At 38.2% G+C, this 17,280-nt stretch overlaps 1 protein-coding gene across 2 annotated transcripts in view; it reads right to left on the bottom strand.

The window, feature by feature from the left end:
- Positions 1-17,280, bottom strand: part of LOC149173152 (protein-L-isoaspartate O-methyltransferase-like) — a 106,249-nt gene that overhangs the window by 42,756 nt on the left and 46,213 nt on the right. The window contains exon 2 of one of the 2 annotated variants that reach the window (XM_089424515.1): positions 7,400-7,688. In XM_089424515.1, coding sequence (XP_089280641.1) covers positions 7,400-7,688 — 289 coding nt within the window. The remainder of the gene's footprint in view (positions 1-7,399; positions 7,689-17,280) is intronic. The other variant, XM_089424516.1, reaches the window with a different exon arrangement.

Genomic DNA, 17,280 nt, shown 5'->3' with positions numbered 1-17,280 from the left:
AGTCCTGGTATTACATATAAATGGGCCCACCTGTGTCTTTATGTGAAATTGTGACTTCTTCTTAGCCACCACAAAATGAATGTCATCAGAATTTAACATCTGTCTAATGTATTCCAGGGCAAAAATCCTCATGGGGAGGTATTTAGGAAGTTTGTATGGTGCCAATTCGCATCCATAAACTCTGATTTATGTGTAGTTTTGGTATAAATACCAATCTCCAGTCTTGGCCTGTTTTGTTAGATGTAAAATCCTTTTGATATCTTCACTGATTCTGGGTTGTATGGAACTGTTAAGGATGTTCATGGCTGGGTGAACAAACTCCTCAATAAACTACTTGTAAGAGAATTCTTGTTGCTCTTTCATGACCAATGAGGTCCAAAAAATCATTGGCTGCTGGTTTCCTTCATCATCTAGCTTCTGCATTGCAAAATTGAACATGTCTGCTTGATAATAAAGGAACATGTAGATTAAAATGGAAGTGTAATTAAACACCTGCTTTGTGGGAAATTTCAAAAACTGCTCACGAATGCTATTAGCCAAAAATTGACTGAAATTGAATACAATGGATGGTTTACTGTCTATGGAAAATATGAAGAGGAAACCTAAAATGGACTCATCTACCCACTAATCAGAATAATAACCCATAATATATGAAATTATGGATATAATTCGTTAAGCTTGATCAGGGAAGATCATCTCAAAATTTTGGATCTTGTAGCGAAATCCAGCTTCTGATAAAGTTGGGTGAGGGATTCTAAGGAGAAAGGGGCACCATTTTCTATAGTGGGAGCTAGCATCATTTGGTTTATAGACTGGGCAGTAATGGTAAACACAATGTCACCAGATGGGGCCATAATAGCTCTTTGGGCAGGGACATAACAGGCCTAACATTTTTTGGTGAATTCAGGGGCTTGGAAGGTTAGAGGGAAGATATAATGGGGAAGATTGGACTCCCAGAGCCCAATTTCATCAGTTTTATCTGCATGCTTGTCTTCCAGCCAACAGTATAGCTCTAAAAAATCACAATCACACTAGGTTTCACTAATCTGATAATCCCTGTCGGCTAGAGGAATGTGATCTAAATCTACAGAGGGAGGGATTAATGGATTGACAGTTTTCTCCTGGGTTTTGCTCTTTGCAGGCATGACTGCATCAGCGAAAAGTAATAATAAGAGAAAGGAAGGTTTACCGGGAATCAATTTAAGTTGAATGAATTGTCAGGGGAAAAGAGAGAGCTCTGACAATTCTGATCCGGTTCAGGTCGAGGAAATGCTCTGAAAACAGTCGCTGTGTAAAAACTATCAATTATAGAGAATGAGCAGTGAAAGGGAAAAAGGAGATGTTTCGAAAGTTTTTAAAGGCAGAGAGGTGAAATCCATTGGAGGTGGCGCGAGACCGTTAAGTTTGAACGGTTACCCGGTAAAATGAATTGAATGTCGAAAGGTTATTTTCCCAGGAGAGTAATTAATTGGATAACGGCTAGGCGACATGATGGGAGGTGAGTGGTGGAGGTGTGGAAGAGGGGACGCGGTAAAGCGGGTGAGGGGAAAGGTGTTTCAGAGGGGGTAGAGGGTGGTAAGTAGTATCGCAAAGGGGGGCGGGTGTAAAATCAGGAGAGGGTGCCACGTTAGGATGGGGCCCGGCAGAAGAAACAGCCTTTTCGGACCCCCCCCCCTCCGGCGGTAAAGGTAGGATGAAGAGGGGGGCCCGAAAAAAAGATATGGACCATGGATCATGATGGGGAGAGGATCCCGACGTTCTAATAGCAGCGCTAATTAACCGTATACGACAAAACGAATTTGTCCATATGCACCTTTATTTGTTTGCTTTTGATCTTAGGATAAAGGTGAAATATGAAATATATGAAAAACATTTTATCCTATCATGCATGTTTTGCCTTTTTACAATGTCCTTAAACTTAAGATAAAAAGGTGTATAAGCATGCATATAAAACCAACTATTTTACCTACCCTTAACTAAACTAACATTTTTATTCTTCTAAGGGGTGCACTTAGACTAGCAAACCCACATTTTTCTTTTATGACAAAATGAAAAACTATCTAAATCCTATCACTTATTTCTCCTATTGATTCAGATTAAACAGTTGAATCAATGCCATTTTCTACCTAACTATTGATTTACCAAGATTAAACTGTTTGGCAAATCTTTGATCTCTAATCTATTACAGAAATTTAAACATGTTTAACCATGATTGTACTATATGATTAAACAAATAGCTAGTCATTGTGGCATTTTAAACAAGCTACACACAACCTTTATTTATCAATGATGAAGAAAACTATCTATCAGTAGTGGCATTTAGACTTGCAACACTTTTAGTATTATTTCTTTTTGTTTTTCTTTTGATGGGGTTCTATCTTTTATTCTTTTTCAATATTTTTGTTTTTTCTTTTTTTTTTTTATTTATACCCTCTTTTCATTTTTTATTCTATTTTTCTTTAATTTGGAAATCATTTGCAAATTGACAATTATTTACAATATAAGATTCCTGAGATAAAATACTCAATCACCTTGAGATCCTATAAATTATAGGACCCTAACACCGTCAACATCAAGCCATATAGATATCCACATCATCAAAAAACTGAAATCGAAAGAATAGTTGAGGATCTCTTAAAATGTGGTATCATCACAAAAAGTAGAAGCCCTTATGCTCCTCCAGTTATTCTAATCCGAAAGAAGGATGGATCGTTTAGACAGTGTAGATTACAGAGGATTTAACAAGATAATGATTATGAATAAGTTCCCTATTCCCTTCATAGACGAAATGTTAAATGAACTTCATGGAGCCAAATATTTTTCAAAATTGGACTTGAGATCCGGATACTACCAAATCAAAATAAGATTAGAGGACATCGCGAAGACCGCCTTTCAAATTGATAAAGGTAATTATGAGTTTAAGGTAATGCCTTTTAGATTAACTAATGTTCCAACAACCTTTCTAGGCTACCATGAATTAGGTATTTCGACTATACTTGAGGAACTTCTAGTCTATAGTAAAACATGGAACTTGAGCATCGTTCCATGAGCATCTACAACACCTAGAACAAGTTCTCACTATACTAGAAGAAAATCAGTTTTATGCAAAAAAGTCTCAATGTACTTTTGGAAAAGAAGTAGAGTATCTTAGACACATAATATCCAAACGAGTAAAGGTAAATCCTAATAAGATCAAGGAAATAAAAGAATGGCCTAAACCAATTAATATCTCCAAATTAAAAGGATTTTTAGGGTTGACTAGATATTGCAGAGGATTTATTTGAAATTATGCCCACATAGTCACTACTTTAACAAATATTTTAAAGAAAAATTTATTCATGTGGGATGATCAAGCAAAACAATGTTTTGAAATATTAAAGGAAGTCATGTCTTCAACACCAGTGTTATCAACTCCTGATTTTTCAAAACCTTTTATAATTGAATGTGATGCTTCCGGGTTTGGATTAGGAGTCGTATTAATGCAAGATGGCCATCCCATAGCTTTTGAGAGCAGAAAGTTAAATAAGAGGGAGCATTTGAAATCAACATATGATAAAGAGATGCTTGCTATCATGCATGCCCTAACTAAATGGTGACAATATCTTCTAGGTAGCAAATTCTTGATACATAAGGATTAAAATAGCCTGCAGTTACTTTTACAACATAAAACACTTACGGTAGAACAACAGAAATGGTTGGAGAAAATCGCTACCTTTTATTTAGAAATTCTCCATAAGAAAGGTAAAGACAATGTTGCAGTTGATGCTCTATCTTGAAAAGATGAAGACCCATCATTATTTGCAATCTCAACTATAGTCCCAGAATGGTTAGACGAAATTTGAAGTGAATACACGAAGAATCCAGATATATGTAACCTAATCAATAATCCTATTCAGAATTCAATACTCAAATGGAGGAATAACCTCCTTTGGTATAAGGGAGGTATTTATCCAAGTCCCACTTCCAAATTCAAAAACAAATTTCTCAAACAGTGTCATGATTCATTAGCAATTGGACATGTAGGATTCTTCAAAACCTACTATAATACAAGTCAATCAGTTTTTTCAAAAGGAATGTACAAGGAAATTCAAAATACGTGGCAGAATGCAATAAATGCCAGAGAAACAAAAATGAACAGAGTTTGACACTAGGATTGCTCCACCTTGCATATCCCAAACAAGAAATGGGAGGAAATAGTGATGGAATTCATTGATGGGCTACCCATGTCAAACGGGAAGGATAAAATCTTTGTGGTTGGTCTACCTTTTATTTAGAAATTCTCCATAAGAAAGGTAAAGACAATGTTGCAGTTGATGCTCTATCTTGAAAAGATGAAAACCCATCATTAGTTGCAATCTCAACTATAGTCCCAGAATGGTTAGACGAAATTCGAAGTGAATACACGAAGAATCCAGATATATGTAACCTAATCAATAATCCTATTCAGAATTCAATACTCAAATGGAGGAATAACCTCCTTTGGTACAAGGGAGGTATTTATCCAAGTCCCACTTCCAAATTCAAAAACAAATTTCTCAAACAGTGTCATGATTCATTAGCAATTGGACATGTAGGATTCTTCAAAACCTACTATAATACAAGTCAATCAGTTTTTTCAAAAGGAATGTACAAGGAAATTCAAAATACGTGGCAGAATGCAATAAATGCCAGAGAAAAAAAAATGAACAGAGTTTGACACTAGGATTGCTCCACCTTGCATATCCCAAACAAGAAATGGGAGGAAATAGTGATGGAATTCATTGATGGGCTACCCATGTCAAACGGGAAGGATAAAATCTTTGTGGTTGTAGACCAACTCACTAAATATGCACACTCCATGGACATAAAAATTTCAGATTCAGCAAAACAAATCGCGGAAATATTTTGCAAAAATATTTACAAATTGCATGGGTTTCCAAAAATCATTGTTAGTGATTGAGATGCCAAATTTAAGGGAAACTTTTGGAAGGAGTTCTTCAAACAAATTGGGACATCCCTCAACATGAGCTCAGCCTACCACCCCCAAACAAATGGGCAAACTGAAATTGTCAATAAATGTTTGGAAGCATATCTTCGTTGTTTTGTAACAGACAAGTAAAACAAATGGTCTGAATGGTTACATCTAGCAGAATGGTGGTACAACTCCACTTATCACACTTCAACAAAAATGACACCATTTCAAGCTCTCTATGGTTATGAACCTCCTAAATGGAAGGAGTTAGCCATAAATGATATAAAAATTCCAGCAGTAAAAGATCAACTAGAGGAGAACCAAAAATTCATTTAAACATTAAAGGAGAACCTAAATATTGCAAGGAACTGTATGAAACAGCAAGTTGACCAACATAGATCAAAAAGAGAATTTAACAAAGGAGATCGGGTATATGTCAAGCTCCAACCTTACAAACAAATGTCATTAAAACAAGAAGGAAAAGAAAAGCTAGCTCTTAAGTTCTATGGACCATATCAAATCATCAAGAAAATCAGTCAAGTAGCTTACAGTTTGACATTACCTGAAAAAAGTTGCATCCATAACGTTTTCCATGTTTCCCGTTTAAAAAACATGTTGGAAAAATATCAAACAGCACAAACAACACTCCCAACATTGAATAATTAAGGAAAAGCTGTAGTAGAATAGGAAGGCATTGCCACAAGAGAAAAGCAATTATGTTCTCAAGTAATTAAAAAATATATCATCAAATGGAAGAGCCTACCTAAAGGAGACGCTTCTTGGGAAACAAAAGATTTTCATCAACATCCCTCATTACCTATGCTTTGAGAACAAAGCATTTCATTAGGAGAAGGCAATGTTATGTGTATACTATAAATATTAAATATATATTAATTAAGATTAATTTAGGAAGAAGGGGCACGATCAAAAGATCATGACCCCTCATGTAAAGGCACCGAGGCTATATTTAAGCCAGAGGCTGTCAGGGTAACATCATCATTCAGTGTTTTTTCATATAATAAATATACATATATAAACATCAGTTCAAATTATCTCTGTAACACACCAATGATTGAGGAAGCTTCAACAATAACCAAGAAATATTGGTAGGGGAGCTCAGGTGCGACAGGTAGCTCAAAAGGTGAAGCCCGAAGAAACACTCATGGCATCCAAGCAAATGGACCATTGTATGCATTTTGTCTTCTAGTTTACATTAAAATAATTCCATAGTTACGTTTTTTTCATCGTCCACTTTTCTGACTGAGTGAACACTGCCAGAAAAACAGACCTTCACTAAAGAATCTTCAATTTCCTAGGTTTAATCATTAATAGGAAACCTACCATTAAACTTTACAAATAGAAAACCGGGTTTTAAATGATTTATTTAGGTGCTTATTATGATGATGTTTCCATCTTTTCTAAGCAAGCTGCAATATCTTTTGTCAGTAAGGCATTTTCCATCAAAGTGACAAAAAGCATGTAACCTGTCTTTACGACTGAATTCATCATCAATGCTAGAAACAATGGCAAAGGCTTATAAAAAGAGATTATAATGTGTAATGAGCACTTCTTGGCGTCACATCACAAGCAAAGCAATGGAGTACTTGTCGTGGTTACCATAAAAGATGTCTAGTATATTCACAATGCTGTTGGCAACCTCTCTCCTCAATTCACTCCAGTTTGACAAGTACATATGACTAAAAATATCGAGATCTTAATTGTAGAGTTTGGTTGATGATTAGAAATGGTTTTAGTTTCCGAAATGGGTATAAGTTTTGGAAATGGAACATTCAAAATTTAGGAAATCAGGAAGAAGCATATATATATATAAACATACATACATAGAGAGAGAGAGAGAGAGAGATTGTTAGTATGTCTACAAGGCCAAATGATCTATGCTAAATGATATATAAGATGGAAACTTACATCTTTAAAGGTCAGGCCTAGCTAAACTAAGAAGTAAAAAGATTGATGGTTAAAATAACTGCAAGGGCTAAGAGTGAAGGAGGGTGTCCCATGAAGGTCTGTCCTTAATACATCACTAGAGTGCAGATCTTCCAATCATGATTTGAGATTTTAACATGGAATAACATCATAATTGCATTTTGATTCTGCTGTTTATGTCTGAGATTTTCTGGTTATAGTATTTTACTCAAGACAGGTTCAATGTGTGCATACAACAAAAGCTTAGTTCAACATTTATGATCTAGTTCTTCAGACCACACTAAATTTTCTGAGGATGAGACCATTCTGGACACTAGTTAGGTGACTTCCATCTGTCATTTAAACTTGAAAACTCTGAAACAAATTATCTTCGTATTTGAAAAATGAGTTGACCACGAACTGTACAACATGGCCAAAAGGAATACACGGGCAATGCAAAGAGACACGCAGGTTAAATAGTTCATAATTAGTTCTACAATAGAGCTGATCTTAAAACAATCATACCTGGTCCTATGTAATACTTACCTGACCCAATGTCCAGTGCACGCATTCCTGGCTGCAAATGTTCTTTCAACAGTTCAAGACAGGTGGCATGCATATGCGGTGCGGAGATAGTCGCATTATATCCTATCGCCATGGGTGTATCTAAATATGGAGAGTTCCCTTTGGGCACAAACAATCCCCTGTCAATCTTCTGCATGACATCTGCTACTCTACTGGATTTAATAACTCCATATTGCTGCAGATGTTCTACAAGTGAACTATTATCAGCCCAACTTCTGCTCCAAAAATGCTGTTGCCAAAGTACAATATAACGCAGAGATTAACTGGACATCCATGCAGATACACAATGTATATCATAGAAAGCAAAAAAAAACCTAAATTACAACAAATCTGTATTTATAAAGCAATTAAATAAACAAATGTCGAAAATGTAATCTGTTCATATAGGAACTATACCGCATCCGATGCTTGAACTTGCACTTTATCTATACAGCCTCTGATACCTGAATTTGCATTTTATATCTATGTTGCAGGAAACACTGGGCATGAGCCGGTTTCTGGGCAGAAAAGATACGGAAATGCGGGAACACATTTGGTACGGCCTGGAAACGTGTTTCAGGCCGTACTGCCACATTTCACGTGGGGGAAACGTGGCCCAATATGGCCTGAAACGCGTTTCCAGGTCGTACAACCATGTTTCAGCGATAAAGTGACTTTTTTCTAGTTTTTTTTCGTTTTTTTTCCGCTCCCTGCCAATTCAAGGGTGATAGAGGTAGCTATTGAAAATTGGAAACAAAAAATTTTGAGTGGGGCAGCCTAATGTTCAAGAACATGGCCCTAGTCTTCATATGCAGTTTATGGTAATGTTAAATTCTTAAAGTAAAAGTGACATTCTCCTTTATCTTTCATTTTCGTCCTTTTACTTTTACTTAAATTTTCATTTTTAAAGTAAAAGGATGAAAATGAAAGGTAAAAGATGAAAATGAAAGATAAAAGAGAATGTCACTTTTACTTCAATTTTTAACATTACCATGAAATGACTCAGGATGTTTGAGAGTGGTTTCACCCTCATTAGATTTCATATGGAGAAAGTAGAATTTTGTAGAATTTTAGATCACTCAAACTCCAGCAAACTTATCATTTTTTCATGATTTCAGGATTGGGGGGATCAGAATGTTTCCATTGGAATTTGTCATGATGAAAATGAAAAGTAAAAGATGAAAATTAAAGATAAAAGAGAATGTCACTTTTACTTCAATTTTTAACATTACCATGAAATGACTCAGGATGTTTGAGAGTGGTTTCACCCTCATTAGATTTCATATGGAGAAAGTAGAATTTTGTAGAATTTTAGATCACTCAAACTCCAGCGAACTTATCATTTTTTCATGATTTCAGGATTGGGGGGATCGGAATGTTTCCATTGGAATTTGTCATGTACTAGGGTATGGAACTTGTATTAATCAAGAGAACCAAGTCCTCTATGCAGGGAGACTCCCAATAATCAAGAGCACCTAGGGTACTAGTGTATTGAAGCATAAAAACTAATAGCTTGTAGGCTTGAATGTAAAAATACACAAGAGGTATTTTGTAATAATACTTTATTATATATAAAATGTATAAGTGATGAATGTTTACAATGAGGACCCGCATATATATACCTAAGCAAGTGTCCTTTCGTGACTAGGTATGTCTTTTAGACATGCCTTTTCACTTAACTTAATGACTATTTAACATAATCGATATTTGATTATTTAATATTTACATTTATTTTATTTATTTATTTGTTATGAATTATATTCATAACATAGCCCCTTCCTTCAGAAGCTTTGTCCTCAAAGCTTACTATCCACAGTTTCCTTCAGTTTGCATTTGTCATCTCAGCATATGTAACTCGACGCCATTGGCACCTCTACCTATATAATTCGCTTGGTAACAATGTCTTGAATCCAGGGTTATCGATTTTTATTTTTTATTTTTACAACTCTAATTATTTTTTTTTTAATAACTCTATGTTTTTTTAATAACTCTGAATTTTTTTCTTTTTAAATAACTCTAATATTTTTTTTAATAATTCTATTTTTTTAAATAACTCTAATTTTTTTTAATAAATTGATTATATAATTAAACTTTATAAATAATAATTATATAACTTATAATTATAAATTACATTATATAATTAATAATTATAAAATCTTATAATTATAAATTATACAATATAATTATCAACTTTATAATGAACCGACCGATGGGATTGGAAGTCCATACAATGGTTTGAAAAATGGAAGTCCATAAGATGGGTTTGAAAATGGTGCAATGTTTGACACGGCGTTGGAGGGAAACGAAAACGGGGTTGGGGAGGCAACATTTAGGCAGACCTGCAACAGTGGTCGATAGGCGGAAATGTAGCAGGGAACAATAGTGGTTGGGGAGACGTTGGTAGTTGACGAACCTGCAACAATGGTCGATGGGCAGGGAGGATCATGTTTTTTTTCTTCGCGCATATAGGGAAAATGAACAGCAAGGGAGTGGACTGACTGCAACAGGGTCTTCGGCAACAGGTTTTCGTTGGTTTTGACCAACGACAGCGTGTGGGCAGGGGTGCACAGAGCGGAAACCAGACACAGAAGCGGGCTAGTGTGGGGCAGGCAGAGTGGAAACCGAGAGCACGGAAATGAACACAGCAGAGTCGCTGATTGACGCAGTGCGGGGAGCAGGACGTGGGGAGAACATCGATTGGTTACGCAGTTGCTGTAAAAATTGGGCGTCCTCCTCCATGACCAGAGTTTCGACGCCCTCGCCATAGACTTCGGAATATTAAAATGACATACAATCTGCACATTTTTTCGATCTATTCCCATCCCAGAGGCTACTGTAGCCACCACAACTGGAACTTTTCCCACTGCCCAGCCATTCAGTGCTTGGCTACGAACACTATCACTCAATCCTGCATGATATACACGACAAGAAATGTGATCTTTCAAAAGATGGGCCCCAATATCATCACATGTAATTCGAGCAAACAATAAGTTATTGTGCAGTCTTGCTTAGCTGCCTTCAGCATATCTCGTAAATCAATATATGCATCATTCAAGAGGTCTTTGTGTCGAACTTCATAAAAGATATTTGGTTGATTAAATGATGTTTGAAGTATTGATGATTGAAGCAAACACAATGACTTTATTATATCCTCTTGCACCTTTCTAGCAGCTTCTTTGAATGGAGAAGTTCTAGTAATTCTAGGGTCTGCAGTTGAATCCAAGATATAAAGCATGCCTACATGGATAGTAAAAGGCTCCAAAACAGCAGATAATGGAAGACAGCTATGCCTGGTATCAAAAACAGTAACCAAATCCATGCATTTCTTACTTGATAAAAACCCTAAAACCAGTTGCCATGCAGGTTTTCCCTTCCAGAATTCACCATTTCCCTGTTGAAGTCTACCAAGAATTTCATCTCCAATTCTATCCATATCTTCATCTTCATTCCCTACATTTTCTGAAATGGAACTCATAAGAAAAACACGTTGAGACACAACACAACTCAAATCAGGACATTTTTCCCTTTTAAAAATCTCAACAATATGAATCTTAACATTGTCCTAGGTGATTAGACACTTAGGATCTGCTTTGTTTTTGGAAATAATCTCAGAAAAATCCAATGATCCAGCAACTGGGTTGCAGGTGCTTGAATCTTCAATCAAATCCAAATTATCTACAATGCATTGCAATGTACACAGATCTTGGGTTTGAATTGCATGTGGACAGTTTAGAATCAGAATTTTGTTGTTGTTGTATGACAGCCAACAATTTTCCATTGGAGGTCCATGGGATTTCGAGGAACTCCGTAACCTCATTCTGATCTAAATGAGAAACAAAATAAGCTACTTCTTTTTTTCATATTCCCAATTGGATTCGGATTTTGAGTGGTCTTCTTCTCTAGTTTTCATATACCCACTTTGACTATCCTTCTCATCACAATCGTTGTTGAGATCATTTTCATCTTCATGTGGATCTTCTTCATCATCTTCCTCATTGTTATGATATTGTTCATCTTCTTGTTTGTCAAGATAGTCCTCATCGACCTCATCTTCATCCTCATTATCATTAGAATCATCATCTTGATTTGTATCATTTTCATATTCATCATTATCAACATTTTGATCGAATTCTTCTTCTCTTTCTTCTTCCACATTTTCCTCTTCATCATCTTCAATGTCTTCTTCATTGTCACTATTATCTTCCTTATTATTGATTTCCTTTCGACATGCTTTAACTTCTGCAAATGATTTTTCTAAACGCTGAAATGCTTCTTGAAGTTTACTAAACTGCTCAATGCATTCAGGACATGAATGTAATGGCACATTGTGCGGAAAACAACGTTCAAAGACTCGCATCATTATGTTGTGCGCCATGGCTCCGATACCACTAAAGCATAAAAACTAGTAGCTTGTAGGCTTGAATGTAAAAATACACGAGATATTTTGTAGTAATAATTTATTATATATAAAATGTATAAGTGATGAATGTTTACATTGTACAATGAAGACCCGCGTATATATACCTAAGCAGGTGTCCTTTCGTGACTACGCATGTCTTTTAGACATGCCTTTTCACTTAACTTAATGACTATTTAACATAATCGATATTTGATTATTTAATATTTACATTTATATTATTTATTTACTTGTTATGAATTATATTCATAACAGGTATGGAACTTGTATTTAATCAAGAGCACCAAGGCCGTTTGACTATGCAGGAGGAGACTCCCAATCAAGCACAAGATAAAAAATAAAAAAATTCTCGTCGCTGATTTTGGATATTGCTATTTTCATTATGTGATCATTCATGAGTAAATGTGATGTAAATTTAGAGACTTATAATTTATGCATTGACATTGGACAATTTAATCATAATGTAATAAATTATGATGTATCATGTATGTTTTATGATTGCACATATTTATTAAATGTCCTAATCTACATATATATATATATATATATGTTGCGTTTCCCCTTTTCCAAAATTTGGGGGGTCACGTTTCGTACCCGTACCCTTTTCTGAAACTCATACCTGTTTCCCCGTATCGTGCAACTTAGTTTTATATCTATGATTTTCCCTAGATGTTGTTTGTATTGTTTCCAAGCATATAGACTTGTCACCTTAATAATTCCATAAATTACTTCCTTTTTATTGTTTCAGTTCCTTCACTTAAAGAGCCACGAAAAGATGGGAGTCATGACTGAATGCTCACGAGTCCAACCAAAGTCATCAAAACTCGTCAAATAGAAAATGCATAAAATAATCAAATTTATATATATCCAAGGAGATTATGTGGTCAAATGCACTTGGGTCCCTTGGGGTTTGGTGTGTGTGTGTGTGTGTACACACACACACACACACCAAACCCCAAGGGACCCTGAAGCATAAAAACTGATAGCTTGTAGGCTTGAACGTAAAAATACACAAGAGGTATTTGTAATAATAATTTATTATATATAATTATAACCAGTCCCCGAGCTCTGCAACCTGCTGCGTGCACTCACGGGTTGGTTGGCCACGTTAGGGTTGCACCCCCTCTTCCATGGATGAGCTGGGTTCGTCCCGGGCTCCTCCCATTTGCCTTCCGTCCTCCCCTACGGCTGAAGATGCCGTGTTCAAGACTCTTTTGGCATCGATGCCAGCCAAGAAAAAACTGATTGCTTCGAAGTTTGTTAAAAAGCTGGAAAATATACCGGAGGTCTCCTTTCCTCCGGAGGGGTCGATCAAGGTAGCTTTGTCACTGGCGGAGAGGGCCCTGGTAGGACAGTTCACTGGCCTTTGGCCTTCTCCTAAAGCCACGGAAGCCTGGATCTGCAGGAACTGGAGACCGTTAATCAAGCAAGGTGTCACCTCGTATTTTTTAGGGTGAGGCTATTTTTTGTTCGAGTTTATTTCAAAAGAAGACAAGGATCTAATTTTCAGGAATGGGCCCTATTTTATGGGCCCTCAAGGTCTCTATTTGAACAGATGGACCCCCGACTTTGATCCAACTGAAGAGGTTCCGTCGGCAGTTCTAGTGTGGGTAAGGCTTCCGAATCTTCCTGTACATTGCTGGAACTGGGATTCCCTCCAACATATAGGCAACGCGCTGGGCAAATTCATAGATCGCGCAAGTACTAAGGATCAATATGACTGCGCTAGGATCTGTGTCAAAGTGGATCTAGAAGTGGGGTTGCCGGAGGCTATAAGGAGTTGGACTCGTGCAAAAACTTGATTACAAGCAGCTTCCTTTCAAGTGCTGCAAGTGTCAGGGATACAGACACTTTGCCAAGAACTGTACCAAAAATGAAGAGGCGGCGCAAGGAAAGGAAGAAGGATGGAAGCAGGTCAAAAGATCAAGGGCTAACCCTAAACCCTCAAACCCTCCTGGAGCTACAAAGGGAAAAGGGCAACAGCCTTCTTCTAGTGGCCAAGGACAGCATCCAAAGGCACAAGAGAATGCGTTCGCCCCCCTTTCCTCAGCCTCAATTGAAGTGCAAGAAACAGAACAGCAGCAGAAGGAGGCAAATGAGAAAGAGATCCTCGAAAACTCCAGGCAAGGCGAGAGTGCAGCAGTAAGCCCTAAGGGAAAGGCTACAGAGATGGAAGAGGAAGAACAAGATTCGGAAGAATCTGAGGAGGAAGGAGAAATAGGTGACTCCCAAACATTGTCCCGCAGATCGACAAGAGGAAGGAAGTCTGACCGGGAAAAAAGAGAGCGAGAAACATATAAAGACAAGCTCCAAGGCAGTCAGCCAACGTTGGAGAAGCTTCTAGCAAAAACACCAAAGATTACAAGAAGTCAGGGACAGGGCCCCAAAGGGGCCACCCAATCTCAGAAAGGTAAATAATGAATATTGTCTCCTGGAATTGCAGGGGGTTGGGGAGCAAGCAAAAAGAAGAAGCAATGTGAAGTTTGATTGGGATAGAAACCCTAGATATCGTATTGATCTAGGAGACTAAGTTGGAGGAGAAGATCTTCCTCCAAGTAAGCAGGAATCTTTGGAGAAAAAGTGGAGGGCAGGTTGTCTCAGCCTGAGGAGCATCGGGAGGGCTGGGAGCTCTCTGGAATGAAGCCAAGTTGGAATTGGTCAATGGAAAGCAGAATACTCACTGGCAGCTTATGCAATTCATAAGCCGAGAAACAAGGGAGACCTTTAGTCTCTTTAATGTTTATGTGTCGGTAAATGCAGGGGAAAAGAAGCAGTGTTGGGACTCAATCAAACTCATGGCTGAGGAAGAAACTCTGGGAAATATTATCATCGCAAGGGATCTGAATATAACTTTAAGCTCTTCCGAGAAGAGAGGTGGCAGCATAGTAAGGGATCCAACGAGGGAATGGGTGGAGGACATCATGCAAGATTAGGATCTGCTCGACATCAAGCCCTTGAAAGGTAAGTATACTTGGTCAAATAAAAGAATGGGTCCTAGCCACATCGCTGCGCGATTAGATAGATTCCTTGTTCAAAGTTCCTATCTTCTCCTTGGTTTAGAAGCTAGGATGCTCATTTTGCCATGCAGCATTTCAGATCATAAACCCATAAGGTTGGAGCTCTCAGCACACAAAAATTTTGGGCCCATACCTTTTCGATTCAATCCTTTATGGATTAGGCACCCAGACTTTACGGATAAGGTTAATCGGCCCGTCACAAGGTCTCCTTTCTTTGTATGGGAGGAAAAATTAAGAAGAGTAAAGGTTGTTCTGAAGAGTTGCACTAAAACTCTTCCCAATCCGGTTGATGAAAGGAAGATGGCCCATGCCTCCCTCGAGAAGCACCAACTGCAGATGGAAGAGGAGGACCCCTCAGAGGAATCTATAGCCAAAGAAGGAAACCTGCAGCAAAACTTCCACAAAGCTTGCTTGCAAGAGGAAGAATATTGGAGACATAAATCCCGTAGTCTACGGTTGAAAGCGGGAGACAGGAATACCTCCTTCTTCCACAAGCAAGCCCAAGCTAGAAGGTCCTTCAACACAATATCTAAAATAAAAGAAGATCTCGTTACCCACAAGGATTTCACAAGCATCAAAGGGGCTGCCCTCTCCCACTTTGAGAAACTCTACAGTGAAGTCGAGGTTATGAGTCAGGGCACAATGTTCTTGGATGTTATCCCCTCCAAGATCTCTTCAAATATGAATCATCGGCTAGAAGCTAAAGTTACCAGAAAAGAAATAAAGGCTGCGCTCTATGAAATGGAGTCGGACAAAGCTCCGGGTCTAGATGGCTTCACAGCCAGATTCATCCAAGTCTATTGGCAAATAGTGAACAAGGACTTGCATAGAATGGTTTCAAAATCTCAAAACTGCCAAAAAAATTGGAGGCAGCACGAATTCTGCCTTTCTCGCCCTCATCCCAAAGGATAAGGGAGCCAGCACTTTTAACAAGTTTCGTCCAATTTTGCTATGCAACATTGGTTACAAGCTCATAACAAAGGTGATTGCCAACAAATTGAAGGTCCTCTTGCCCTCCATTATACCTGAAAATCAAGGGGGGTTCGTTCAAGGTAGGCAAATCATGGACAACATAATCCTCGTGCAAGAGGCTATTCACTCTAGCTTGCAGTAGAAAGAAAAAGGTATGGTGGTCAAGCTGGACCTAGCTAATGCATTTGATCGAGTTCGTCCCAATTTCCCTTTTGATGTGATGCACAAGTTTGGGTTAGGTCAGGAGTTTATCAGATGGGTCTGTGCTTGCATCTCTGAGCCCTAGATTGCCCCTCTGGTGAACTGAAGAGCAACAGAGTTCTTTAAAGCCTCCAGAGGGCTGCGCCAGGGCTGCCCTCTTTCTCCTCTTCTTTTTGTTTTGCAAGCTTCAGTTCTGAGTTTTTATTTAGAAAAGTGTCCAGTGGATCAAGAGATTATGGGTCTTAGGATTGCTAGAGGTGTCAAGGATATTAATCATGCATTGTTCACTGATGATTCTCTTCTGCTGGGTGTTGCCTCCGTACACTCTGCCTCCGGATTCAGGAAAGTGTTGGACGACTTCTGTGGTACTTCGGGCAGTAAACTAAATGAAGGGAAATGCCATTTCTATGACTAGAATATCTCCAACAACAATCTCTCCTCAATATCCAGATGTTTGGGATTCGCAGGCTCTGCTAGTTGGAATTCTTTCATCTACTTGGGTCTTCCTATCTTCCAAAGGAGTCACTCTAGCAAAGATTGGCTCCCAATGGTTGAGAAATTCAAGAATAAAATTCAGTCTTGGGGTTTCTCGTGGCTGAATCTTGCTGGGAAGACAGTGCTTATTAAGTCTGTTCTGACCAGCCTACCTATCTTCCAATTCTCGGCCATGTTGGCTCCCACCAGCATCCTCAAGAAGATGGAGGAGTGGATTCGAAGGTTTTTTTGGAAGGGCAGCAAGCAAAATGACAGGAAGATCCCCCTAGTCAGTTGGGACAAAGTTTCTAAGCCTCTACTAGAAGGAGGTCTGAACTTCAAGGACCTGAGGACACAAAATATCGCTATGGGGGCTAAGATTCTGTGGAGACAAATAGCCCCGAAATCAGGCTGGGCTCAAAAGGCGCTATGGAAGAAATATTTCAGGGGTCAGAGGTTACGAAGCTTGGATGATCTCACCCCCACCATTAAAGGTTCTCAAATTCACAAGCTTTGCATGCAAGCCTTACCTCTGATACAAAAGCATTCCTTTTGGATCCCGGGTAATGGCAAGCTCATCAATATCTGGACCGATAAAATTATGAACGAAGAACCTTTAGGTGGTGTCCAAGAGCTCGCTGAGCTTTGAAGCTGGACGTTGAACAGCGACATCAAAACTTTGTGGGATATCTCTAGTTGGAAGGATAATGTGTGGGCAAGCTAGAAGAAACCACAAATGTCGATTATTCTAGATCAGGCGT

This window comes from Pinus tabuliformis, chromosome 4_2 (genome assembly GCF_031772625.1).
Source record: "Pinus tabuliformis cultivar Carrire ecotype Pingquan chromosome 4_2, CPIR1, whole genome shotgun sequence".
NCBI classification, from domain to species: Eukaryota; Viridiplantae; Streptophyta; class Pinopsida; order Pinales; family Pinaceae; genus Pinus; species Pinus tabuliformis.
This window is presented reverse-complemented; position numbering and strand designations above follow the sequence as displayed.